Here is a 21,576-nt window from a genome sequence, read left to right as displayed (position 1 = left end):
GTTTTTTTTTTTTTTTTTTTTTTTTTTTCTGAAACATGCACACGCAACAGTCTCGTGTAGCAGCTTTAATAGTGGAAGCAGATGTTTGGATCTGGTTGCAGTGCTGTCTTGTCATTGCTCTCCTGGTACGCAGTCATCTGGGTAAGTTTTGTAAATGTATGTTTGAAACAATGAAAGGCCGTTATAAAGAAGGCTGAACGCGAAAATGTAATTAAAAAAGAAAGCAACTTGAAATGCAGACGCACTATAATAACGATCCTGAAGGGTAACAATAATTATTCATCGCACGAGGCAGTGTTAGTACATTTTAAAAGATTGTTACTAAAATGTAATTGTATTTATTTAGTGTAATTTCTAAATTTCAAATGTTTAAATTACACAAGTTTGTTTTAGGCTTATAAAATATATGGATGTGGTGACGCGTTTGTTTTTGAATGAATCTTTTAAGCGAACGAATCTTTCGGGTGCACAGATTCAAATACGAGTCGCTGTTTTGGGTTTCGAGGCTCAGTGTCAGAATAAACTCTTTCGTTAACGAACTGAATCAGATCTTGTTCGTTAATAGTATAATAAAGCCAGTTGTAGAGCAAATACAGTACAGGGTTGTCATATGAGTGAGGGGAAAATGCTTAGAAACACTCTTTCGGGAGATTTGTAGGCACACAACTCGGCTTTGGTGTTTTTAACGAATCAATTGACTAAATGGTTCAATGACTCATAACTAGATGTAGTTACAGATTAGACAATTGAGCTAATAATTTTACATATTTGAGGAATGAAGTAGTATTTACATCTCTTAATGTGTCATTATGTGGTGTTGACGAATTATATGTGGATATATTGCATGTAAACTGACTGATGACTTGGAAAAGCAACTGTATTTAGGTATATTTCTGTGAATAAGAGACACTTAAGCTCTTTCCACAGTTGTAACCTTTTTTCTTCTTTTTTTTTTTTTTTTACTTTGAAGTGCCAGAAAAGATTATTAAGTTCCAAAATTGGTCAAATGTGTTTCCTGTTATAAATTGTTTCTGTATCCTGTTTCGTAGAAGTATGCGGTCCTGGCCGTTTATGAAGCATAACTTTAGTCAAGTAATATCCTGTGTCTCCTGTTGTTTGATGACATCCAGGATGCTGTGGTAAGAAGTATTTGTGATGCCTCTCAAATACAGACATATCTTACACAATAGGAAATTGGTTTTACGGACATGTTTTTAAGTATAACTGCAGATTTAATTATGTGTTTTAAGAGGTTAAACGTAGCATGAAATTAATTTTAGGAGGAAAAATACAACCTAAATGATGGTCTTCAAGCAGTTATCGTGCATTTATTTTAACTTACTTTTATTTGTACTTTTATTTAGCAGAACCTACTACGGCTGTGAGAAAATCCGAACACTTTAAGAAGAATGTGAGACTTCTACCGAAATTCATGGGAGTATAACAGTAAACCGGTCACACCATGAGAAGGGTCTATATAAAGGGAGATATACTTTGCTCCCTAATTCTGCTGGTGCTGCTATTTCTGCTGTTATATGCCCATCAAAGTATGACACCCGTATGGGGGACATTGCACATTCAACGTGGGTCCACCAGCTCAAGAACCCTCCTCAGTGGAGCACCAAAGGGACTGGAAACAAAGCCGTTCCCTTCAAAATCTCCAGACATACCTCCTTGCAAGCCTGAGGTTCAGATCAAGCCTAAAGCACAAAGACCATCAAAGGTCAAATCACAGAAAGCAAAGTCTAAATTGCTCCAACCCTCAATGACAGCAAGTCTGCTTCCAACACATGCTTCCTTTGACTTTTACGATTACCTTAGAAAAAAAGACCAACGGGACTTCAAGCTGCTAATCGATCAGCCTACAAAGTGTTCTGGACCAGAAGGAGCGCCCTACATGCTGATCGCCATAAAATCAGTAGCAACGGACTTTGACAAACGTCAGGTCGTTCGACGCACATGGGGACGAGAAGGTGTGTTCCAGAAAGACGTGAACGTCAGGAGAGTTTTTCTTCTCGGTGTACCCCAAAATCAAACAGCGCTTCCATTTTGGGACAAACTTTTGGGATATGAGAGCCACACTTTTCACGACATCCTCCTGTGGGACTTTGAAGACACATTCTTCAACTTGACACTAAAAGAAATCCACTTCCTACAGTGGATCAATGTTAGCTGTCCCAAAGCAAAGTTCATTTTTAAGGGTGACGCAGATGTGTACGTGAACATCGACAATATCCTGGAGATGCTTGAGGGTCAAAAGATCAATAAGGATCTTTTTGTCGGCGACATCATTGTCCACGCAAGACCAATTCGCAGGCGCAACAGTAAGTATTTCATCCCCGAGTTTATTTACGGCCAGGGGATCTACCCGTCCTATGCTGGCGGAGGTGGCTTTGTCATGTCGGGACATACCGCATTGAAGCTCCACCTCGCCTGCAAAGAGGTGGAACTCTTCCCCATTGATGATGTCTTTCTGGGCATGTGTCTGCTGAGGATCGACCTTAAGCCGACTCGCCACGAAGGCTTCCGCACCTTTGGAATTGTGAGACCGTCCGCTGCCCCCCACCTCCAGGTCTTTGACCCCTGCTTCTACAGAGAGCTGATGGTGGTGCACAGCTTGACCGTCCCACAGATCTGGCTCATGTGGAACCTTCTGCATGACCCTAACCTTCAGTGTCACAGCAGCCAGGATCCTACTGTTTTCCCCTTTCAATGGAGAGACAAGATGACTGCTAAGAACAAGGCAAAGGAGAAGCTTAGGAACAACGACTATGGGTTAAAAGTGTTTGTGGAGCATTAACTCCTAGGAAATGACTGTACTGTGAAAATAAAACATAAAACGGACAGGGAATGACCTTGGACCACAAAACCAGTCAAATGGGTTTTCAATGTACATTTCAATCAATGTAGATTTATACAAAATTTGAAGGTTTGTTAGGATAGGACAGTATTTGGCCGAGATACAACTGTTCAAAAGTTCTTTTATGTCCGCAATTGTGCTGCATTCACTCACAAAAATAAATGTCTTCTATATTTACGGTTGGAAATTTACAAAATATCTTCATGGAACATGATCTTTATTTAATATCCTAATGATTTTTGCCATAAAATAAAAATCGATAATTTTGACCCATACAATGTATTGTTGGCTATTGCCACAAATATTCCCGTGTGACTTGTGACTGGTTTTGTGATCCAGGATCACATATGAGGAAAAACGAAAGCAATATTTACCGGCATGTCAATCAAACCCCGACATGACGTGGAAGAAAAAATAGATACCATTAAGAATTAAGTTTCCACAACTTAATATTTCATAGCCAGTGGCCACGTTTTATGTTTTCGTTCCATTGTTTTAGTTAAATCGTGGCCACATTGTACTTATTTGTTCGTTTAGTTAAGTCATGGAAGTGATTTAAAGCCCCTTGTAGTCAATAATTTTGTCCTTTAGAACTCATCACCAAAATGGCATAAGTTTTTTCCTGTGAAAATATTTATTCATGCCTTAAAATAGCTTGAATGTAACTCTACACACTTGCTTCCTTTAGTAAATGCGTACACATGAATATGCAAATGAGCCCCGCCTCCACTCACTCATACAGGCTCCTCTACAAGTCAATGAATCAGTACAACATGGCCACAATTTACCTAAAATTATGAAATCAATTCATTCGTGGCCATGATATCTGTTTTTTTTTCACCACGTCATATGGGGTCTCCATTTATATGACTTCCTTTCATGATTGTTTTTTGAACATGCTGCTCTTTTCCACACAAAGAAAACATCCAATGACCATCAACTGTCCTGCTCCAAAGGTACAACTCATACAGCTATATTCCAAATGCTCTGAAGCCATATGATAGCTTTGTGTGAGATATTTAAGTCATGATTCACTGAAAATCTCCTGAAGTGATCTGCATTGACACATATCTGAATGTTTCTGAACATTTCAGGCTTTTGGACTGTTTAAAAAAAATTGCTCAAATATAAAATCTAAGAAAAAAGGTTCACAAAAGCTTCTGTAGAAGATTCTTATATCCAACTCAAACTATTCTCTATTTTTTTGGGGAAATTACTGTAGTTTGTCTAAATGATAAAGATGTTGTACAGGAAATGCAAGGGAATCAGACACATTTTGTATGCACAAAATGGACACTAATGTTATGCATTGAAAAGTACTGAGTTATGTAATATAGAACAGACTATTGCTGTATGCATATCTTTTATTAGACAAATGGCACCACTTTTTTTTCTTTGACTGATTAGTGTGCTGCATTGTTTTGGATGACCTGCTGTCTTTTAGATTTACATTAAACTGAATTGAATGATTCTGAAAGTAGCCTCCTGTGAACATGAAAATTAAGTGAATTTAACAAAAGACAAAAGATGCCTCCATTCTTTCCCCCCATATTTATTACATCCATTCTTTAAATATTTTTGTTGAACACACTGTAACAGTTTTAATGAACAAAATGCAAAATTAGCAGTTAAAAAAAAAAAAAAAAAAAAAAAATTTGATAATGCTTTCAGTAGATTGAACAAGGAAACTAAAATCCAATGGTCACAGCATTGTTGCCCCACTCGGAGCTTTTGACAAACCAGACCATTCCAATTCATACTCCATCGACGCAATGATTATTGCTTTGAAAACATAACAAAAAGAAACAAACAACAACAATAATCGCCTGATAAATGTTGATCTTCCGTGTACATGTTCCTTAAACCTACAGAAGTAAAAATATCTGTGATACAAAACACCACATTGCAATCAATTTAGATACACACTTTTTTTTTTAATCGAGGATAAATCCCACTTCCAGAAATGGGTTAAATGTACTGAATCCACAAAAAATAATCACTTTTTGGAGGATGGGGAAGAACATACAATATAGAGGAATACAATACATAGCATTAATATGCGCATTACACTGTATGGAGTTTGTCCATTTCTAATTAAAATCCTCAGGATGATCATTCATTCATTCATTCCGATGCAAAAATAGGATAAAGTCTGAAGAAGAAACAATACAGCCAAAACCCATTTGATGAAAAGCATTCACTTGCTCCTGGCATTTAAAAAAAACATCCACCTGAGTTTGGGCAGGCAATCAGCCCATCAGACCACATTCCCCCCCTCAGTTACAATCCCTAAATGACAATAGAAAAAGCGGTTGTGTTGTTCCTTATCGACAACGGAGATTCCAATTGTGCATCTAAACAGTTTGCTTAAAGATCTAACCATATTAAAGTGGAACTCCACATCCATTTCAAAAAGTACAAATTGTATTAAGACAGAAACACCACAACCACTTTGTGAACTTCAGATCATGAAGGGCAATCTCCATTTTCTGTAACATGTTTGTACGCAGACTGCAATAATCAATTTAAATGCACTGAACACGTTAAACTAGCGCTTAATGAAAAGAGTTCAATACCCAACGAGTCGTTTTTTTCTCCCTATAATATTCAGGTACGTTTTCGGAAACAAAAGGACTATGACTAATAATTTAGCTTTACATGCTCAGACGTACACAAAGCAGTTCAAACAATTTCATTTACAGAGAAAAAAGTCAAGACAGGCTCGGTGGGAGATGAGGCACAATGTTAAAAGCATCTTCCTTGTAAAAGACCAAAAGTTAAGGGTAAAATATATTAAAAACACCACTGATGGTCTTCCAAGTTAATGAGAAGTTAATGTAACAGAAAGCCAAATGCCCGAGTTAGCCTGAACCACACAGTGCAGAAGCCTGAAGGGAGGTTGGAATGACACCAGAGGTGTGGAGCTTGACAGCCATTGGTGGTTACGCTGCCAGGAAGCAAAGCGATGAACAGTAGTTAGAGGTGAACAAACCATCTACTGAAGTTAAAATGCTCTAGTCATCTCCGAAAGTGGTCAAATGTAGGCTACGCCATCTAGGACAACACTCGAGGGAAGCTTCTATATTGTCCCTCAAGAGCTGGCAAAGGAAACCAGAAACTCTCAGAATGGTAGCAGTCTGGGTAGTTCCAGACATCAGCTGATCTGATACGGTACCGTTAGGGCAACAAAACGATGAATATTCTGCACGCTATTTACAGATCTGTACAGACATGGACACACCGTGCTTGAGAAAACATCACGTCTACTTGCTATGGAAACAACAGCAACAAATATGAAGAGAGAGAAAGCATCAAATAAAAAAGCATAAAAAATTGATGGAGTTTCAATTCAGGGACTTAATAGATCAAATCAAAAGGGAATGTTCTTACACTGTGGGTGTTAAAAATGTCAAAGAGCTAACTGTTGTTTCTTCTTTGGCTAATGATTTGGCAATCAGGTGACAAAACAGTTGTGCAGTTAAGACTTTAAGATACTGAACAAGGGAAAAGAACTTCACATCTTTCTACTTGGAACAAAATGAAAGGACGCAAACAGAACTGACGGCATGACATCCAGTGGGAAAAAGAGACAGCGATGGGTGGATGGCTTTTCTCTCCGGTCTGGGTTGCAACTAGCTTTGAAATCCAGATTGCACGTCGTCGTTCCCTCCCCCGCCGTTCTTTCTCTCTGAGACTCGCAATTAAAATGTTCCTTAGTGGACAGGAGACAATTATCAAGTAAATTAGGTGTATTTTAGTGCAAATGTTCAAAACTAATGAGCTCATGAACAACAAAACAATAACGGAATCAACACAAGCGGGTGTAGGGTATCGAAATGGGAGGTAATCTGTGCTGCTGACTTGGTATGAAATGGGTTTATGAATCGTTATGTGTGTATGTGAGCCTGCTCATGTGCCACAAGAACATTTTCACAGCACTGGATCCACACTGTGCAAGCTTGTGCTTGTAACCTTCCGGAAATGCATACAAAACACACTCGTTGAATTTACGCGGCAAAAGTTTGTCCTCATTTGACTTTGTTCTCATCCTCTGCGCATAGGAAAGCAAATGAACTTGAATGCGTGTGCGTTTTGGTTAAAGTGTTTAGCGTGCAGAGGAGAAATCGGTTCAATGTTCGCCCTTTGGTGCGTCAGGTATGGAAATTTAGAAGGTTGGGCAAAAAAAAAAAAGAATACACAAATATGTTTGTGTGGAAATGAATCACCGTGCATCCACAAGTACTATAAAGATGATGACGTTGATGCATGTCTGGGTTAAAGCTTTGGGGGCAGAGCCAGGTTTGCATGGTTATCTGAGATTATTAGCAGGCTGAGGGCAGCCTCCATGCTATTATTGAGGAGACCGAATTGAGGGGGGAAGAGTTTAACTCCAGAGAAACTCCCAGCATGTCTTGCTTTAGCTTGTGTGATGGCAGCAGTGAGTGAAGGCACACTCTACTGGTCAGGTCAGAGGCTCTGCAGGGCTGGACGGGCACCGTGGGCATGGCGGATTCCTCAGTGGGCACTGGGCTCGGCACGGGCCAGGCTACTTGGACGAGGCGCTCCGTAGAGAGTCACAGAAGCTATGTGGTTATTCTGCATGACCTGTAACAACAGCAACAGCATGGAGATGAGATCCAGTAAGTGCTTAGCTGTGTATGAGCTATGGTATATGGTTATCTGCCAGTATTATGGACTATGAAAAAGAATATGATTAACCAAACAGTTGATGGACCTTATTGACCTCCATAATATGAAAAAAAAATATTATAATATGGAAGTCAATGGGGGACATCAACTGATTGGTTACCGGCATTCTTCAAAATATCTTCTTTTGTGTTCACTGTTCAGCAGGAGAAAGAAATTCATACAGGTTTAGAACAACTTGAGGGTGAGTAAATGATTTTTCATTTTTGGGTGAACTATGCATTTAACGGCATCATCCAAAATGTTAATATCATAAGCAAATGATACTTTCACTGGACTGTAAACATGAAAACCAAATCTGCCATTTATTTGTAAAATTAATATCTTTATTTATTTTTAAAAGCAACTTTTTATACAGGCTAACTAAGTAAAACAAACAGTACACACAGATGGCCCAGTCACATACCTCAAATATCATTCTCTGCAGTCCAAAACAAAATGTGGAACCAAAAGGGTTGGTGTTGTTTGCAGAGGATGACCTGCAGAGCAGTGCACAATAAATCCATTAATCAGAGCATTATAAACAGGTTTTCATATGCAGCGGTGCCTCTGTGCTGTAGCTTGCATTAAAGCATGTGAATGACCTCTGACTTTGTTTTAATTCAGGCAAGTGTTATTTTAAAATAAAACTAATCAAATATTTTTGTCAATTGAAGTAAAGCTGAAATAATAAAAGGTTACCTTTTATTGCTATATATACACTACAAGTACATTCTACTAACTATAAGTAACTTTGCAACTACATGCCAACTAACTCAAGAGTATAAATAGGCTGTTTGGTTAGGGTTAGTAGAATAAGTAGACATGTAGTTGCCAAGTTACTTAGGGTCAGTATAATGTCTGTTGGAGGACCATCAAAATCAAGTTTTTGCAGATATTAAAGGGTTACTTCAGGATTTAGCATTAAGCTTTGTATTAGTAGAAAACCTGTAGTATTTTCGAATTACCATGCTTTCCCCCCTCATATCCCCCTGAGAGGAGAGATTTATGTATTTTTTGTCTGGAAAAAATCCTCCGATGACGCAAAAATCGTCATTTTGCGTCATCGGAGGATTTTCTGTCCAGAGGCTAAAGACTACAGCCAGTAGATGGCGTTGTTCCGCATGTTTACAACCCGCCCATAGAGGGTGGGATCTCACTCACAGAATGTACACAGTATCAGCCGTCTTTCTTTGGAAGCTAAGCTAGCATGCTCTTGTTCTGTGGAGAAAGCTGAATAATAGGAGAAAGCTGAGTAAGTAGGGGTTACCATCTTCCTTTTCCCGGACTTGTCCGGCGGGCGAGACTGTTAAAAATGTCCGGGATTCGGCTTTTGCGTTCTGCGGTCGCCATTCATTGTTTACATGCACACCTCTCGTTTCAATCTAACTGAATTAATTCCGATCGGTGAATCTGAATGTAGTGTTTACATGAACGCTAAACAAGTGATCGGTTGATGTGCGTTTTACCATTGCTAAGAAAATTTCCGCTCCTCCGTGAGAGATGCGAGACCCGGCGCGTCTCAATAATGACGCCACCGGCCTCGCGCTGTTCTCCCGCGGCCGTCAGCCTCGTCCTGCTCGCCACAATAAACATGATGAATGGCGACTGTAGAACGCAAAAGCCGAATCCCGGACATTTTGGGTCTCTAAATCCCTGGCAAACTCATCACTTACTTAGGCTAGCCTTGTTGTTTTCAACTGTGCTCTCTAACCGGTAGGCGTTAACCCATAGACAGTTTACTAATACTCTAATGACATGTAGTTGCGGAGTCACTTATGGTTAGTAGTAGGGATATCGGTATCGGCCGTTAAAGGTGCTCTAAGCGATGTCAAGTTTTTAAGGCTGAGACATTTTTTTGTCACATACAGCAAACATCTCCTCACTATCCGCTAGCTGCCTGGTGAAAATGTCTTGTTGAATCTTGGTGACACATAACAGTAAAATACTTAATGTTAAGGTCTGAATGGAACCCATTTAGGCTACCCATGAACATTAATACATAGAGGCAGGAAGAAGTACTTTAGAAACCAGCCTTTATTAATTTTTAAGAGATTGGGTTTGGGGCTGGGTCCGTGGGACTGTTTCTGGGGGACGAGTCTGAGACAATGGTAAGGAGAATGCAGAAGACAAAAGGTAGGCAAAATAAAAAGTGAATCTCCAGAAACAGTCCCACGGACCCCGAACCCAATTTCTGCAATAATAATTAATAAAGGCTGGTTTCTAAAGTACTTCTTCCTGCCTCTATGTATTAATGCTCATGGGTTGCCTAAATGGGTTCCATTCAGACCTTAACATTAAGTATTTTACTATTATGCGTCAACAAGATTCAACAAGACATTTTCACCTGGCTATACCCAATGTTTAGATCTGTTGTGGTATTTAAGCAAATTAGCACATACGTAATTAGATTATGCACCGTTTGTCCATGTTAACAAACAATTTAAAAAAACTTGTAATACATTTTTTGCTTGTCTTGATGTAAGTAATCAACTTAGTCATTTTCATGGTGATATCTAAAGGTTAAAATTTTTACCCTATTCACATAAGAAAAAGAGTGAATATGTGTATGAATGGGGTATATTTGGGGCTTTTTCGAAACTTTCCCCTAATGGGATTCTTCGGGGCTTTTTTTTCCTTACTCAGGACATATTGAGGATACAAAATCAGTCGAGTTTGCTTCTGTTGCAATTTGTTCAAACTTTTTTCATAAAATGACTGGACTATTCATGACTGTTTCAGGAAGCACGGAGGGGAGGGGGAGGGGACGGGATGAGGAGGAGGGAGGGTCGAGCTAGCCTCCGTTTTGTTTGACAATATTTCGAACGTCAACAAGAAGTGACGTCACCCAACATCGCTTAGAGCACCTTTAAAAGCAATTATTTTCACTATCGGCCAATTGTCAGGGTCAATTATATCCTGTCAATCAAGGCGGAAAAACGTGTCAGACTGATTACCAGACTGTATACTGTGTGTGTGAAGAAAATGTCTCCTGTGTTGAATTTAGGGCAATAACACTTTTAAATAGCGACATTAAAGCAGGCTCTATTTGACCCTATGAATCAAGCCAGGAATGCCAGGTCTGTGATTTTTCCCTACACTCGCCTCACATCCAACAAAGCTTTGTTACTTCTGATAAGAAACAAAGTCTCAGCTTTCAAATTCTGTCCATTTGATCATGAAATTCAAACAATAAATGGTGTTTTGATGCTCTTGAATGTGACATAACATCGCTGTAGTGCCCCAGTTCAAGCGGCAGCGCAAATCTTTTCTTCCACTTTAATATAGGTTGAGATACAGTACAACTTACTGAATTGCATCATGTCTCATGTAATGGCTCAATCAGCGTTTCAGCCATGGAAGATGTCAATAAAACAGTTTGTACTGTATATGCGGCAAAAACATACGTTTCTCACCTGTGTAGCACAACTGGTTTTTCCATGGGGTGTCCTAGCAGCTCCTGAATCTGATCCCACTGGGTGCAAAGGTTGAAAACATAATTAGTACTCACTTACTTAAAAATGCTTAATTATTTATCACATACAGTACTCATCTAATGCATGTGTATATAATGTGTTACATAAAGAATGTGTAGGCTAAACACTGTCTATGAACTCACTTTGCTGTAAGTGGTCAGAATGCAGTCCTCACTCTGAGCATCCGCCCCATCTGAAACAGAATTTATAAGAATAAGACAAACACAAAAGACCACAGAGACACAACAGAGAATCACGATCTAGTCCAGAGAGTCTGATATAGACTGACCTTTTTTAATGACAAGAGGAATCTTGAAATCACACCGATGATATCTGAGATGGGGCAATAAAGTGTGTAAATAAAGTGGTATGTGATACTGAAACCACACATTTCTAAACACTTAAATGAAAATCGATATTCAATCAATATGTCCAGACTGCAAACCTTCCAGACCTTTCAAACAGCAGCGACCAATGCAATGCAGCAAAGAAATGAGACTTACATGTTAAAATTGTAATGACCAGGGAAGTTGGTGTGAAGGACAAATTTTTTGACCAGGTGGGTTGAAGAGTCAAAGAGTATATCCTGAAAGATATATAGAGACATAATGCTCAAAGGTCAATGGCTTTATGCAAATTGAACAAACAAAAGCCACACTAACAGCATGTTATGATAAATAGTCATTTAAGTAATGGAGTTATTTAAAGCTAATACTCACCACTCCTAGAATATAATAATTAAAGAAGTAGTCATTACATTTGGACGGGACTTGCTTGTGAGGGGAGGGTGAATGGATCTTCATCTGAGACAGAAAAAAAGGGAAAAGATATGTCAGGACAAACAGAGTAAATGTGAAGAGGGAATGTCCGCGTTTATTTCTGAGAATGTAGCTTTGCTCATCTTGAGATTAATGTATTGTGTGTTGTGTATAAACTGGATCGGTCATTACCTTGTCCTCTGACTTGTAGAAGACCTTATGTGGGGAGCCAAGAGCACTCAAAACATCCTGACAAGAATCTCCAAAGTAGATGTTTCTCTCAACAGCCCGCACTTTCGTATCAGCCAACACTCCCGGGCCACATCCTGAGAAAGTGAAGTAACACGTACAATGTGACAAAACAGCATATTTGTTTACCAATTCAATTTCCATTAACACTGGACCACTGGATATCACTTATAAACTGGATTACAGCAACAAGATTTTACACCCAACGCAGTAGCAAAATTGGTTATGAAAAAAATAAAATAAAATAAACATACACTGCCATTTCAAATGCTTGGGGCCTGTAAGATTTTGTAATCCTATTCTCACCAAAGCTGCATTTATTTGATGAAAAATACTTTAAAAATAGTAAAAAATTGAAATATTATTACATTTTCAGCAGCCTTCCAACCAGCAGTCTTCAGTGTGACATCATGTTCCTTCAGAAATTATTGTAATATGCTGATCTGGTGCTCAAGAAATATTTCTTATCATCAAAGTTGAAAATAAAATATTTTTGTGGAAACTGTGATAAAAAAAAAAATCAGGATTCTTTCATGAATAATCCTGAGCTCGTTTTAATATTAATAATATTTATTATAATTTATAATTTTATTTTATAACAGTAAAATAATTTTAAAAACGTCAGTATTTTGCTATCCTTACAATTCATGATTACATAGTTGCAGGTTTTTCTTTGCTGTCTGTGACCCTGCAGACCTATCATACTTGGTTGGAACCCAAGTCTGATTGATCACAACCCTTCAGCTGAGAACCATTGGACTATTAATAGTAGTTAAAGTCACACAGTACTGATTACCAGGAAAATGACCAAAGAATTGATAATAGAAGCTATATAAACATATTTGTTAAGATCAATACATTTATGATTTTTTCCAGCTCTGGTTTATGCTAAAGTGAAATAAATAAACCTATGTTGTCTGTTTATGTTGGTGTTAACTAACAATCAAACAATAATCAGCAAAAAAATGTATTTATCTCACAAGCACACATTACTAATGCTAGTTTTCTAAGCACAGCATAGCTTAGGAAATAACATGTCATGGCATGCCTTTAAACACAGAAGCATGGCAAAAACAAGAAACTGTGTTGCCCTCATTAAAACAATACATATTCGTTAATGGCATATTATGATTCATTAAAATACATCGAAATATGAATGGAATCAAGAATGATCAAAGTATGGTATTCTACAAGATGTTTTCTAGTGGTTACAAAGGGCGATGACAAGAGCTGGTGATGAAAAGTTTCCTTTGAGGCATCTAAACAAATCTCAGTGTTCTGCATTCTGGGAGTTCATGAGAATATGAAACTCTCATAAAAAGGTGTGCATGCTTCCAATGAATTTAGTCATGTGCATATTTAATAGAACCATTGCGAAATGATTTCTGACATTAGTGAATGAGTTTGGGTTGCTTGTAATACCTGCGGTGAGGAGGCGAAGTTTGAGACCCGTGGGTCCCGCCCCATCCCTCATCACCTCCACACTCTCTGCATACACATTACCAAGGAAACAGGCCAGAGGCATCACCGGAGCCCTGCGAAGAATATATAATTTACAATGATTGCTGCTTGTGGAAATGCAACCCATGAGGTTCTTACCAAACGCTTAAACTGAACAATCAAAACTAGACACCCAAGGTAACAGACTAAATGCAGATTAATGCTCCCCTTGGGCCACATCAACATTACAAATGGACATAATAAGATGATGACTTTGAAGGTCTGTTAGTAAACACATCCATGCTCAATAGTCTTATGCATATATAATCATTCATTAGTGTGCATTTTTACACATTTTTATCCTCACACAAAGGCCTCAATTATCCGAACAAATGCACAAATCTTACTTGGTTTCTTGAAGGTTGTTTCCGGAGTAAATGTACATCCGTTTGACAGTGGCCCCATGGGGAATCTGCAGGGAGGCCAAGCCATGGGCAAAGTTAGGCTGTCAAAGCAAAACAGCTAGTAGTAGAATGCAGTGTCTGTGTAGGTGTCTCCTCTGGTGTAAACATGGTCACATCATCATCACAGGATACACTCATACATCAGGCAGGGGTTATTTTAGCATGAACTGAAACTAAAACTATTAAAACATTTTTGTTCATTGAAATAAAGCCCAAAAAAAAAAAAAAAAAAAAAAATTATATATATATATATATATATATATATATATATATATATATATATATATATATATATATATATATAGTATTTTACTTTTTGTTTTATATTATATTATATATATATATATATATATATATATATATATATACACATACATACATATATATATATATATATATACACATATACATACATACATACATACATATATATATACACACATATAAATATATATTACATTAAAAACTTGAACGTTTTTATTTTGCCTTTATTTCAATGCAGATCTTTTTTTATAGTTTTAGTTTCAGTTCATGATAAAATAACCCCTGCCTGATGTATGAATTTATCCAAAATACATTACTGTGAAGATGATGTGAGCATCTAAGCACTAAAACTGAACTAAAACTAAATTTACAAAAAAATAAACCTAATTACTAATATTTCAAACTAATTAAAACCTAATAAAAATGTCAAAAGCACATAAAAAATGACTAGAAATGTACTAAACATAAAATTAAGACTTAAAACATAAAATGACCTAATTTAAAATATAAATACATTATATACAAACTATATAGTATATAAATAATACTAACATAACACTGACATTGGATTACATGCAATAATAGTGTTACTGTATTTATCTTATTTAAAGTACTTTATTAATAATAAAGTAATATTTCATTCATTTATTATTAGTATTATTTTACTTTATAAGTAATAAAGTAATGCTTAATTTTGTGTCTTATTATTTATTATTATTAGGGCTGTCAATAGATTTAATTGTTTTTTAATTGCAATTAATCACATACTTATCGTGAAATTAAGATAATTTATTTTGTCATCATTTGCTATATCCAGCAAAGTAAACTATCAGATTGAAGGATGATTCTCACAAAACTGCATACTGGCACCAGGACTGCTACTTATTATTATTAATTTATTTGTAGTTTACTTTTTTAGTAATACATTAGTGCTTTATTTTTTGCAACCATTCTAAATATTTAGCTTTAAATGTATTTTAAATCACATGTAACAATACAGAAGTCAAATTTTTTTAAGGCAGTGGGCTATTTTCTACTTGTCTGTGCACAGAACAAATACTAAGCAGAAGGAAAATAAACACTTAAAAAAAATGTAAAATATTATGCTTATTCAGATATATACCAGTACCATGTTTCTTGGGGAAATGTACCATGGTAATACCATAGGATTCTTTGAAGCTCCATCTAAATACCATGATGAATATGGTATCCAGAACCATGGTTTTCCATCTAATGGTAATACAACAGAACTTTTCTTATAAGAGCATGAACAACACAGGGAGGGTACATAGTCTCACCTCATATTTAGGAGCTTCGCTCCAGGAGTCCAGCTGAAAGGAGAAGGAAAGCCCTCGGAAGTTCAGGTGGAAGAGCTGCTCGGCAGCATTGTAGACTGGAAAGAGAGAACATGAATCCCCCAGCAATCACACACACATACACACACAACAATGAGGGGTCTGGAAAAATAACTGATGCTGACAATAAATCTCACCTCCTGGATGAGTAGCGCCAAAGGACTGATCAATCTGCTCAATAGTAGGTGCTATTGCCTGAGAGTTAAAATGTACTCCACTGTAATGAACAGAGAAAATGGTAATTTTACATTTCTGTGGCTGACACAGTTGTTACTGGTAGATCTACAAAGTGGGACATCTACAACATCTAGAAAAAGAGTAAAACACAAAATGTAATCCGCAAATGTTGTGGCAAAACATAAGATCACTTACCAGTATTTCAGTTTCACTTTGCTCAAATCGTACACTTCAATGACCTGAAAAACGATGGAGATATATTTGGAACATAATGTAACGGGTGTAAGAAATAAACCATGCGTGTGCACACACAGACAGATGCTGTCTCTCACTTTCAGTCTCTGATTGCAGGCGTCAAACAGCAGTTTAATTCCATCCTGAGTCAAGTTGAGAATGAGGTCGTGGCTGAGTGGCATCTGTTTGGGGAAGATAAACAGGTCAGATAAGGATACAAAAAAATCTGTATGATTAACTTCAGTGCACATTGACATTTAAAGAAAATAATAGTAATAGCACATCCTTACTTGTTCGCTGTAGAGCACCTGGACATTTTTGATGATTCTGCAGTGTTTCTGTAATATGGAAATGGCCTGGGCCAATGGCATCCCTGGAAACAAATCCAGACAAGCAAATAGATTGTCAGGTTTCGGCTCACATGATGATAAAAGAAGTGGAGTCAACAGCTCTAGAAGCTGCTATTGTAAAAATATAATAATTTCATGGTATATAACACAAACATTTAGAGTATGTAAGAAAATAACAGAATATCAGCTTTATGGAATATAGCGGAGTGGTATTGGTCTGGTGCCACTGAGTGTTTTTTTTTTTTTTTTTATGGTCAAAAAACAACACAGCTCCTAGTACATCCAAAAATGACTTAAAAATGACTTAAATTCACACTAAAAACGATAACTATAACCATGAAGTAGCTACTTGCTCGAACAAAAACCTGTCCTCTTACTCTAAAAGAATAGTGGATTCCACACCAAAACTATGACAATAATGACACAAAGGCACAATATCGTTGGAATCACTTTGAGAGCGATTTTTGACAGACAATCAAAAATAATTCCTATTTTAAAGTCGACATGAAACGGAAGTTGTGATCTTTTCTTTCTTATTGTGACGTATATACCAGTGAAACGGCTTCTCGAAAGAGAAAAAAAAAAAAGTAGTACGGGACCCCATCATTGGGGTTCGCTATAGAGCGTAACAGTCAGGATCCGAAAGCAAAAACTTCATTCATCACTCCATACGAACAGTGGAATTCATGGTGAAAAACTACATTACCTACAGAACTACAGAAAATTCCACCAATCAGCAAGTAGAAACAAGCTAAACATGGAAAAAGAGCTCTTTAGCTCTGCCAATTCCCATTAAGCAATGCAAATTATGTAATTGAGTCTCCATAAGATCTCAAAATACTTCAATATTTGTGTGTGTGTGTGTGTGTGTGTGTGTGTGTGTGTGTGTGTGTGTGTGTGTGTGTGTGTTTAAATATACAGGGTGGGCCATTTATATGGATACACCGTAATAACATGGGAATGGTTGGTGATATTAAAGTCCTGTTTGTGGCACATTAGTATATGTGAGGGGGCAAACTCCTCAAGATGGGTGGTGACCATGGTGGCCATTTAGAAGTCGGCCATCTTGGATACAACTTTTGTTTTTTCAATAGGAAGAGGGCCATGTGATACATCAAACTTATTGGTAATTTCACAAGAAAAACAATGGTGTGCTTGGTTTCAACGTAACTTTATTCGTTCATGAGTTATTTACAAGTTTCTGACCACTTATAAAATGTGTTCAATGTGCTGCCCATTGTGTTGGATTGTCAATGCAACCCTGTTCTCCCACTCTTCACACACTGATAGCAACACCGCAGGAGAAATGCCAGCACAGGCATCCAGTATCCGTAGTTTCAGGTGCTGCACATCTCGTATTTTCACACCATAGACAATTGCCTTCAGATGACCCCAAAGATAAAAGTCTAAGGGGGTCAGATCGGGAGACCTTGGGGGCCATTCAGTGTGTGAAGAGTGGGAGAACAGGGTTGCATTGACAATCCAACACAATGGGCAGCACATTGAACACATTTTATAAGTGGTCAGAAACTTGTAAATAACTCATGAACGAATAAAGTTACGTTGAAACCAAGCACACCATTGTTTTTCTTGTGACATTACCAATAAGTTTGATGTGTCACATGGCCCTCTTCCTATTGAAAAAACAAAAGTTGTATCCAAGATGGCCGACTTCTAAATGGCCACCATGGTCACCACACATCTTGAGGAGTTTGCCCCCTCACATATACTAATGTGCCACAAACAGGACTTTAATATCACCAACCATTCCCATGTTATTACGGTGTATCCATATAAATGGCCCACCCTGTATATATGAAGAGTTCAGATGCAAAAGCCTCTAAGTGCCATCTGAAATAGCCTCTAAGCCTCTAAGTGCCATCTGAAATATATATATATATATATATATATATATATATATATATATATATATATATATATATATATATATATAGATATATATATATATATATATATATATTTTTTTTTTAGCTAGTAGTTTTATATTTCTCCAATCTCCATAGTTTTTAATTTGATTAGGCTGTTCGCAATTTCGGTCTTGTACCATTGTATTTTTGTCCGATTATCAAATACTTTGTTTGTGCTTAAAATCAAAATTTGTAATATTTTGATTTACCACGCCGCCCATTGGATTAGTTCGTTCATGGATTGTAATATTTTAACTAAGATTTATTTTCTAAATCCCTATGGGAGAATTGAAAATTAATGAAAAAAAAAAAAACTTCCAGATGCAAATTGCAAGATGCACTTGCTGTGATCTCACGTGAGTGACAGGTTGTCTCGCCCTCGCGCCAGTAAACACGAAAATCATCAGAAAAGATGCAAGAGAGAGGGTTTTTTATTTTGGTTACAGATTACAAGGGCACATGAATTTTTAAAATTCACTGATGAGTTCAAAAAAATAATGATGAGTATCATGTTTGAATAGCATATACCAGCCCCAGTGAAAAATCTAAATGGACAAATAATTCATTCAGTGTAACAGAGCCCTTTTTCAGGTCAAGAGAACCTCAGACGTGAACGTGTCAAAAGGCATGCGGTGCAATTGTGAAATCCAGATGGCAACTGACTATACAGTCAAATAAAACAGCTTAATTTCAAATACTAAACATCCTGTCAATAACAATTAAATGTGTGTGCAACATGCAATGTTACTTCAGATTTTGAACTTATTCCACACTCACCTAATGCGAATTCCCATTGTTCATTTCCCAAAGATCGCTCAGGAACGACCTCCAGATCCAGCATTGGCGGGGAGAAATTGGGGATATCAACGAGGATCTCTGACTGTGCCAGATCTGAATCTTCCCAAAATCTTGAATAATCCACCGTTAAATCAACGAGCCCAACTTTAACGAAGTAGTAACGTTACGTTTAAAAAGCTCCCACACACTTTAAACACAGTTTGAGTGACACACGACACCCTGACGTCAGATATGTCAAAACACAAGTGAAGCAATCCGGCTATCAACGCATTCCACTGTCACCATACTTATAAATAACACTATAAAACGAATAACAGATACACACGTATAAAAGGTCAATATGACTTGAGCTTAAATAAATTAGACAAGTAAACTGTATGTCAGTCACAGCGAGCTGATGTCAGGAAGGAAGAATTGGTTACAGGTTGCTGCTCTTTTATCAACTCTGTTAAGCATGAATTAATTCAAGGCGTTAATAATCTTATAACTCACATAAATGGAATTAAAATATTAATAAAACTGATGTCTGCTGTAGAAAAAACACTTTGATCTGACCTTTGACTTACTCCTGAATCACATAAAACACGTAAGCTACTATTTATTACAGCGAACGAAGACCGTTTCGTGACCGAACAGTTACAGTACATGCATTTAAGCTTTTTATGACCGGTCTATATGACTCGAGACACACACATCAGCCTATCAGTGAGTCGTTCGAGCTTCGCCTAACGTTGTTTTCTTTCTTTCCGATGATTCAACAGCAAGCAAACAGATCATCACTTATGACCATCTGTTCATAATAACACGCATTTCTCCGCGTTCGGCCGTTTCGGTTGTTGGAGGCGCCGCACTGTTACATGCAGCTTTATTTTCCGGTGTCTTTAACGTTTAAGATTGGCTTAAGATGATAAAGAAAGAGCCCCTCCGTTCCAAAAACAACTTCCATCCAAAACACCATGATCAGCTGATAATTCAACTTCCGGTGCGAACGATATAGCACTTCCTGGCGGCAATCTCCAAAATAAAAGTCAAATAGCGCAGTTGACGAATCACTAAACAGATTTTGTGAGTCACACCAATTAATTTGGTGGTTGAAGTAAAGATGTTTTAATTGTTGTATTACATATGTATTACTCTGTGTAATTATATATAGCCGCCGGCCTATGTAATTAAATTAATTCAAGAGAGCTAGTATTTATTAAACTTTACCTTTCAGCTCAACTGACAAAGCAGGAAATAAACAAAAGACAACTTATTTTCCACTACAAGTATCTATAAATAAAAAAATAAAAAATAAGTACATCAAATTATTTAGGCCTTTACCGTGTCTGTACTGTACTGTTGAGAGATAAGGAGTTGGTGTTACGGGCAGGGGCAAATACGGATCTCTTTACTTTTTTCTTGTTCATCCCCGTCTAAGGCTAGATCTGACAGCTAAAACCGAGTCACTGGTCGCACGAAAAGCCACACCAATGAGGACAGTAATTTATAAAGGTTATAGATTAAGAATACTGATAAAAAAGCCACCAGATGGCGTCATTTATTGAGTGCTTGCATAATAGTAGGCCTACAAGTGATGATAACACAGAGGTAAACGCTGAGATTAAGCATACCCTCTGTGTTTTATTATTTAATCTCAAAAGCATGACTCAAAATGTTCACGTGAAATGTTCACCTGGTGTCTGACTATTTTGCTCTCATTGAGTTTACATTTGTCTGTGTTTTCTGTGAGTAGGCTACTCTCAGTACGGTTTGTACGGTTTTATAAAACGTTTTGTGCCCTGGATGAACTATGTAGGAAAGCAGAAAGAAAATGGAAGAAAGACAAGCTTCAAGTATCCTTTACCATACTTAAAGAATGTCTATGGACATATCAGAGTGCAGTTAAGAAGGCCAAGTCTCTTTATTTTTCTAATCTAATCGAGGAGCATCATCAAATTCCTAGAGTTCTTTTTTCAATTATCAGTTCAGTATTACATCCCCCGGTACAGATTTTCCGTAATCCATCTAAAGCATTATGTGAAAATTTTCTAAATTATTTCGAGACTAAAATTATAAACCTAAGAGTTCAAATACCAGATACCAGTGATGATAATTCGACCTCAATGACTCCATTGGCTTCTTGGAATATATTTAATTCTGTTTCCTTAGACTCATTAAAGGAAATAGTTTTAAAACTAAAAACCTCTTTTAGTCCTCTTGACACTATGCACCCCCGCTATCTGAAGTTATTAATTGACATTATAGGACCTGGCCTTGTAACTTTACTTAATAAATGTTTGCAGTCAGGGATTATCCCGGATAGCTTAAAAAGAGCCACAGTGACTCCAGTGCTAAAAAAACCCACACTTGATACATCTATCTTAGCAAATTTTCGCCCCGTGTCTGTCCTTCCGTTTATTTCGAAGGTGATGGAAAAAATTGTCTTTCTGCAACTTCAGTCCTTCTTATCCACAAATCGTATATATGAGATCTTTCAATCAGGTTTCAAATCTTTACATAGTACTGAAACGGCCCTTGTTAGAGTCTTAAATGAC

General features: G+C 37.2%; 2 protein-coding genes across 3 annotated transcripts; one reads left to right on the top strand and one right to left on the bottom strand.

The window, feature by feature from the left end:
- The first annotated feature begins 8 nt into the window (after positions 1–8).
- b3gnt9 (UDP-GlcNAc:betaGal beta-1,3-N-acetylglucosaminyltransferase 9) lies at positions 9–4,334 on the top strand. The gene is made up of 3 exons (XM_081372679.1): positions 9–141; positions 1,050–1,139; positions 1,365–4,334. The coding sequence occupies exon 3, from the start codon at positions 1,463–1,465 to the stop codon at positions 2,798–2,800; it is 1,338 nt and encodes a 445-aa protein (XP_081228805.1). The 5' UTR covers positions 9–141; positions 1,050–1,139; positions 1,365–1,462; the 3' UTR covers positions 2,801–4,334.
- Positions 4,335–4,394: 60 nt separating this feature from the next.
- On the bottom strand, positions 4,395–20,034 carry phaf1 (phagosome assembly factor 1). 2 transcript variants are annotated; one of them, XM_081372681.1, is made up of 16 exons: positions 19,019–20,034; positions 16,254–16,336; positions 16,062–16,145; positions 15,925–15,968; positions 15,690–15,769; positions 15,496–15,590; positions 13,877–13,941; positions 13,452–13,564; positions 11,973–12,106; positions 11,742–11,825; positions 11,526–11,608; positions 11,312–11,355; positions 11,166–11,215; positions 10,963–11,021; positions 7,974–8,046; positions 4,395–7,465 (listed from the first exon to the last, which is right to left on the bottom strand). In XM_081372681.1, exons 1-16 carry the CDS (start codon positions 19,080–19,082, stop codon positions 7,376–7,378), a joined length of 1,245 nt encoding a protein of 414 aa, XP_081228807.1. In that variant the 5' UTR covers positions 19,083–20,034; the 3' UTR covers positions 4,395–7,375. The 2 variants fall into 2 exon arrangements, with proteins under 2 accessions (XP_081228807.1, XP_081228806.1); XM_081372680.1 differs by having other exon boundaries at positions 4,403–7,465; positions 13,877–13,974; positions 19,019–20,005.
- Positions 20,035–21,576: the final 1,542 nt, after the last annotated feature.

The sequence above is a fragment of the Scardinius erythrophthalmus genome (genome assembly GCF_964197995.2).
Source record: "Scardinius erythrophthalmus genome assembly, chromosome: 8".
Classification (NCBI taxonomy): Eukaryota; Metazoa; Chordata; class Actinopteri; order Cypriniformes; family Leuciscidae; genus Scardinius; species Scardinius erythrophthalmus.
Note: the sequence above shows the minus strand (reverse complement) of the source record. Positions and strands in the feature narration are given on the sequence as shown.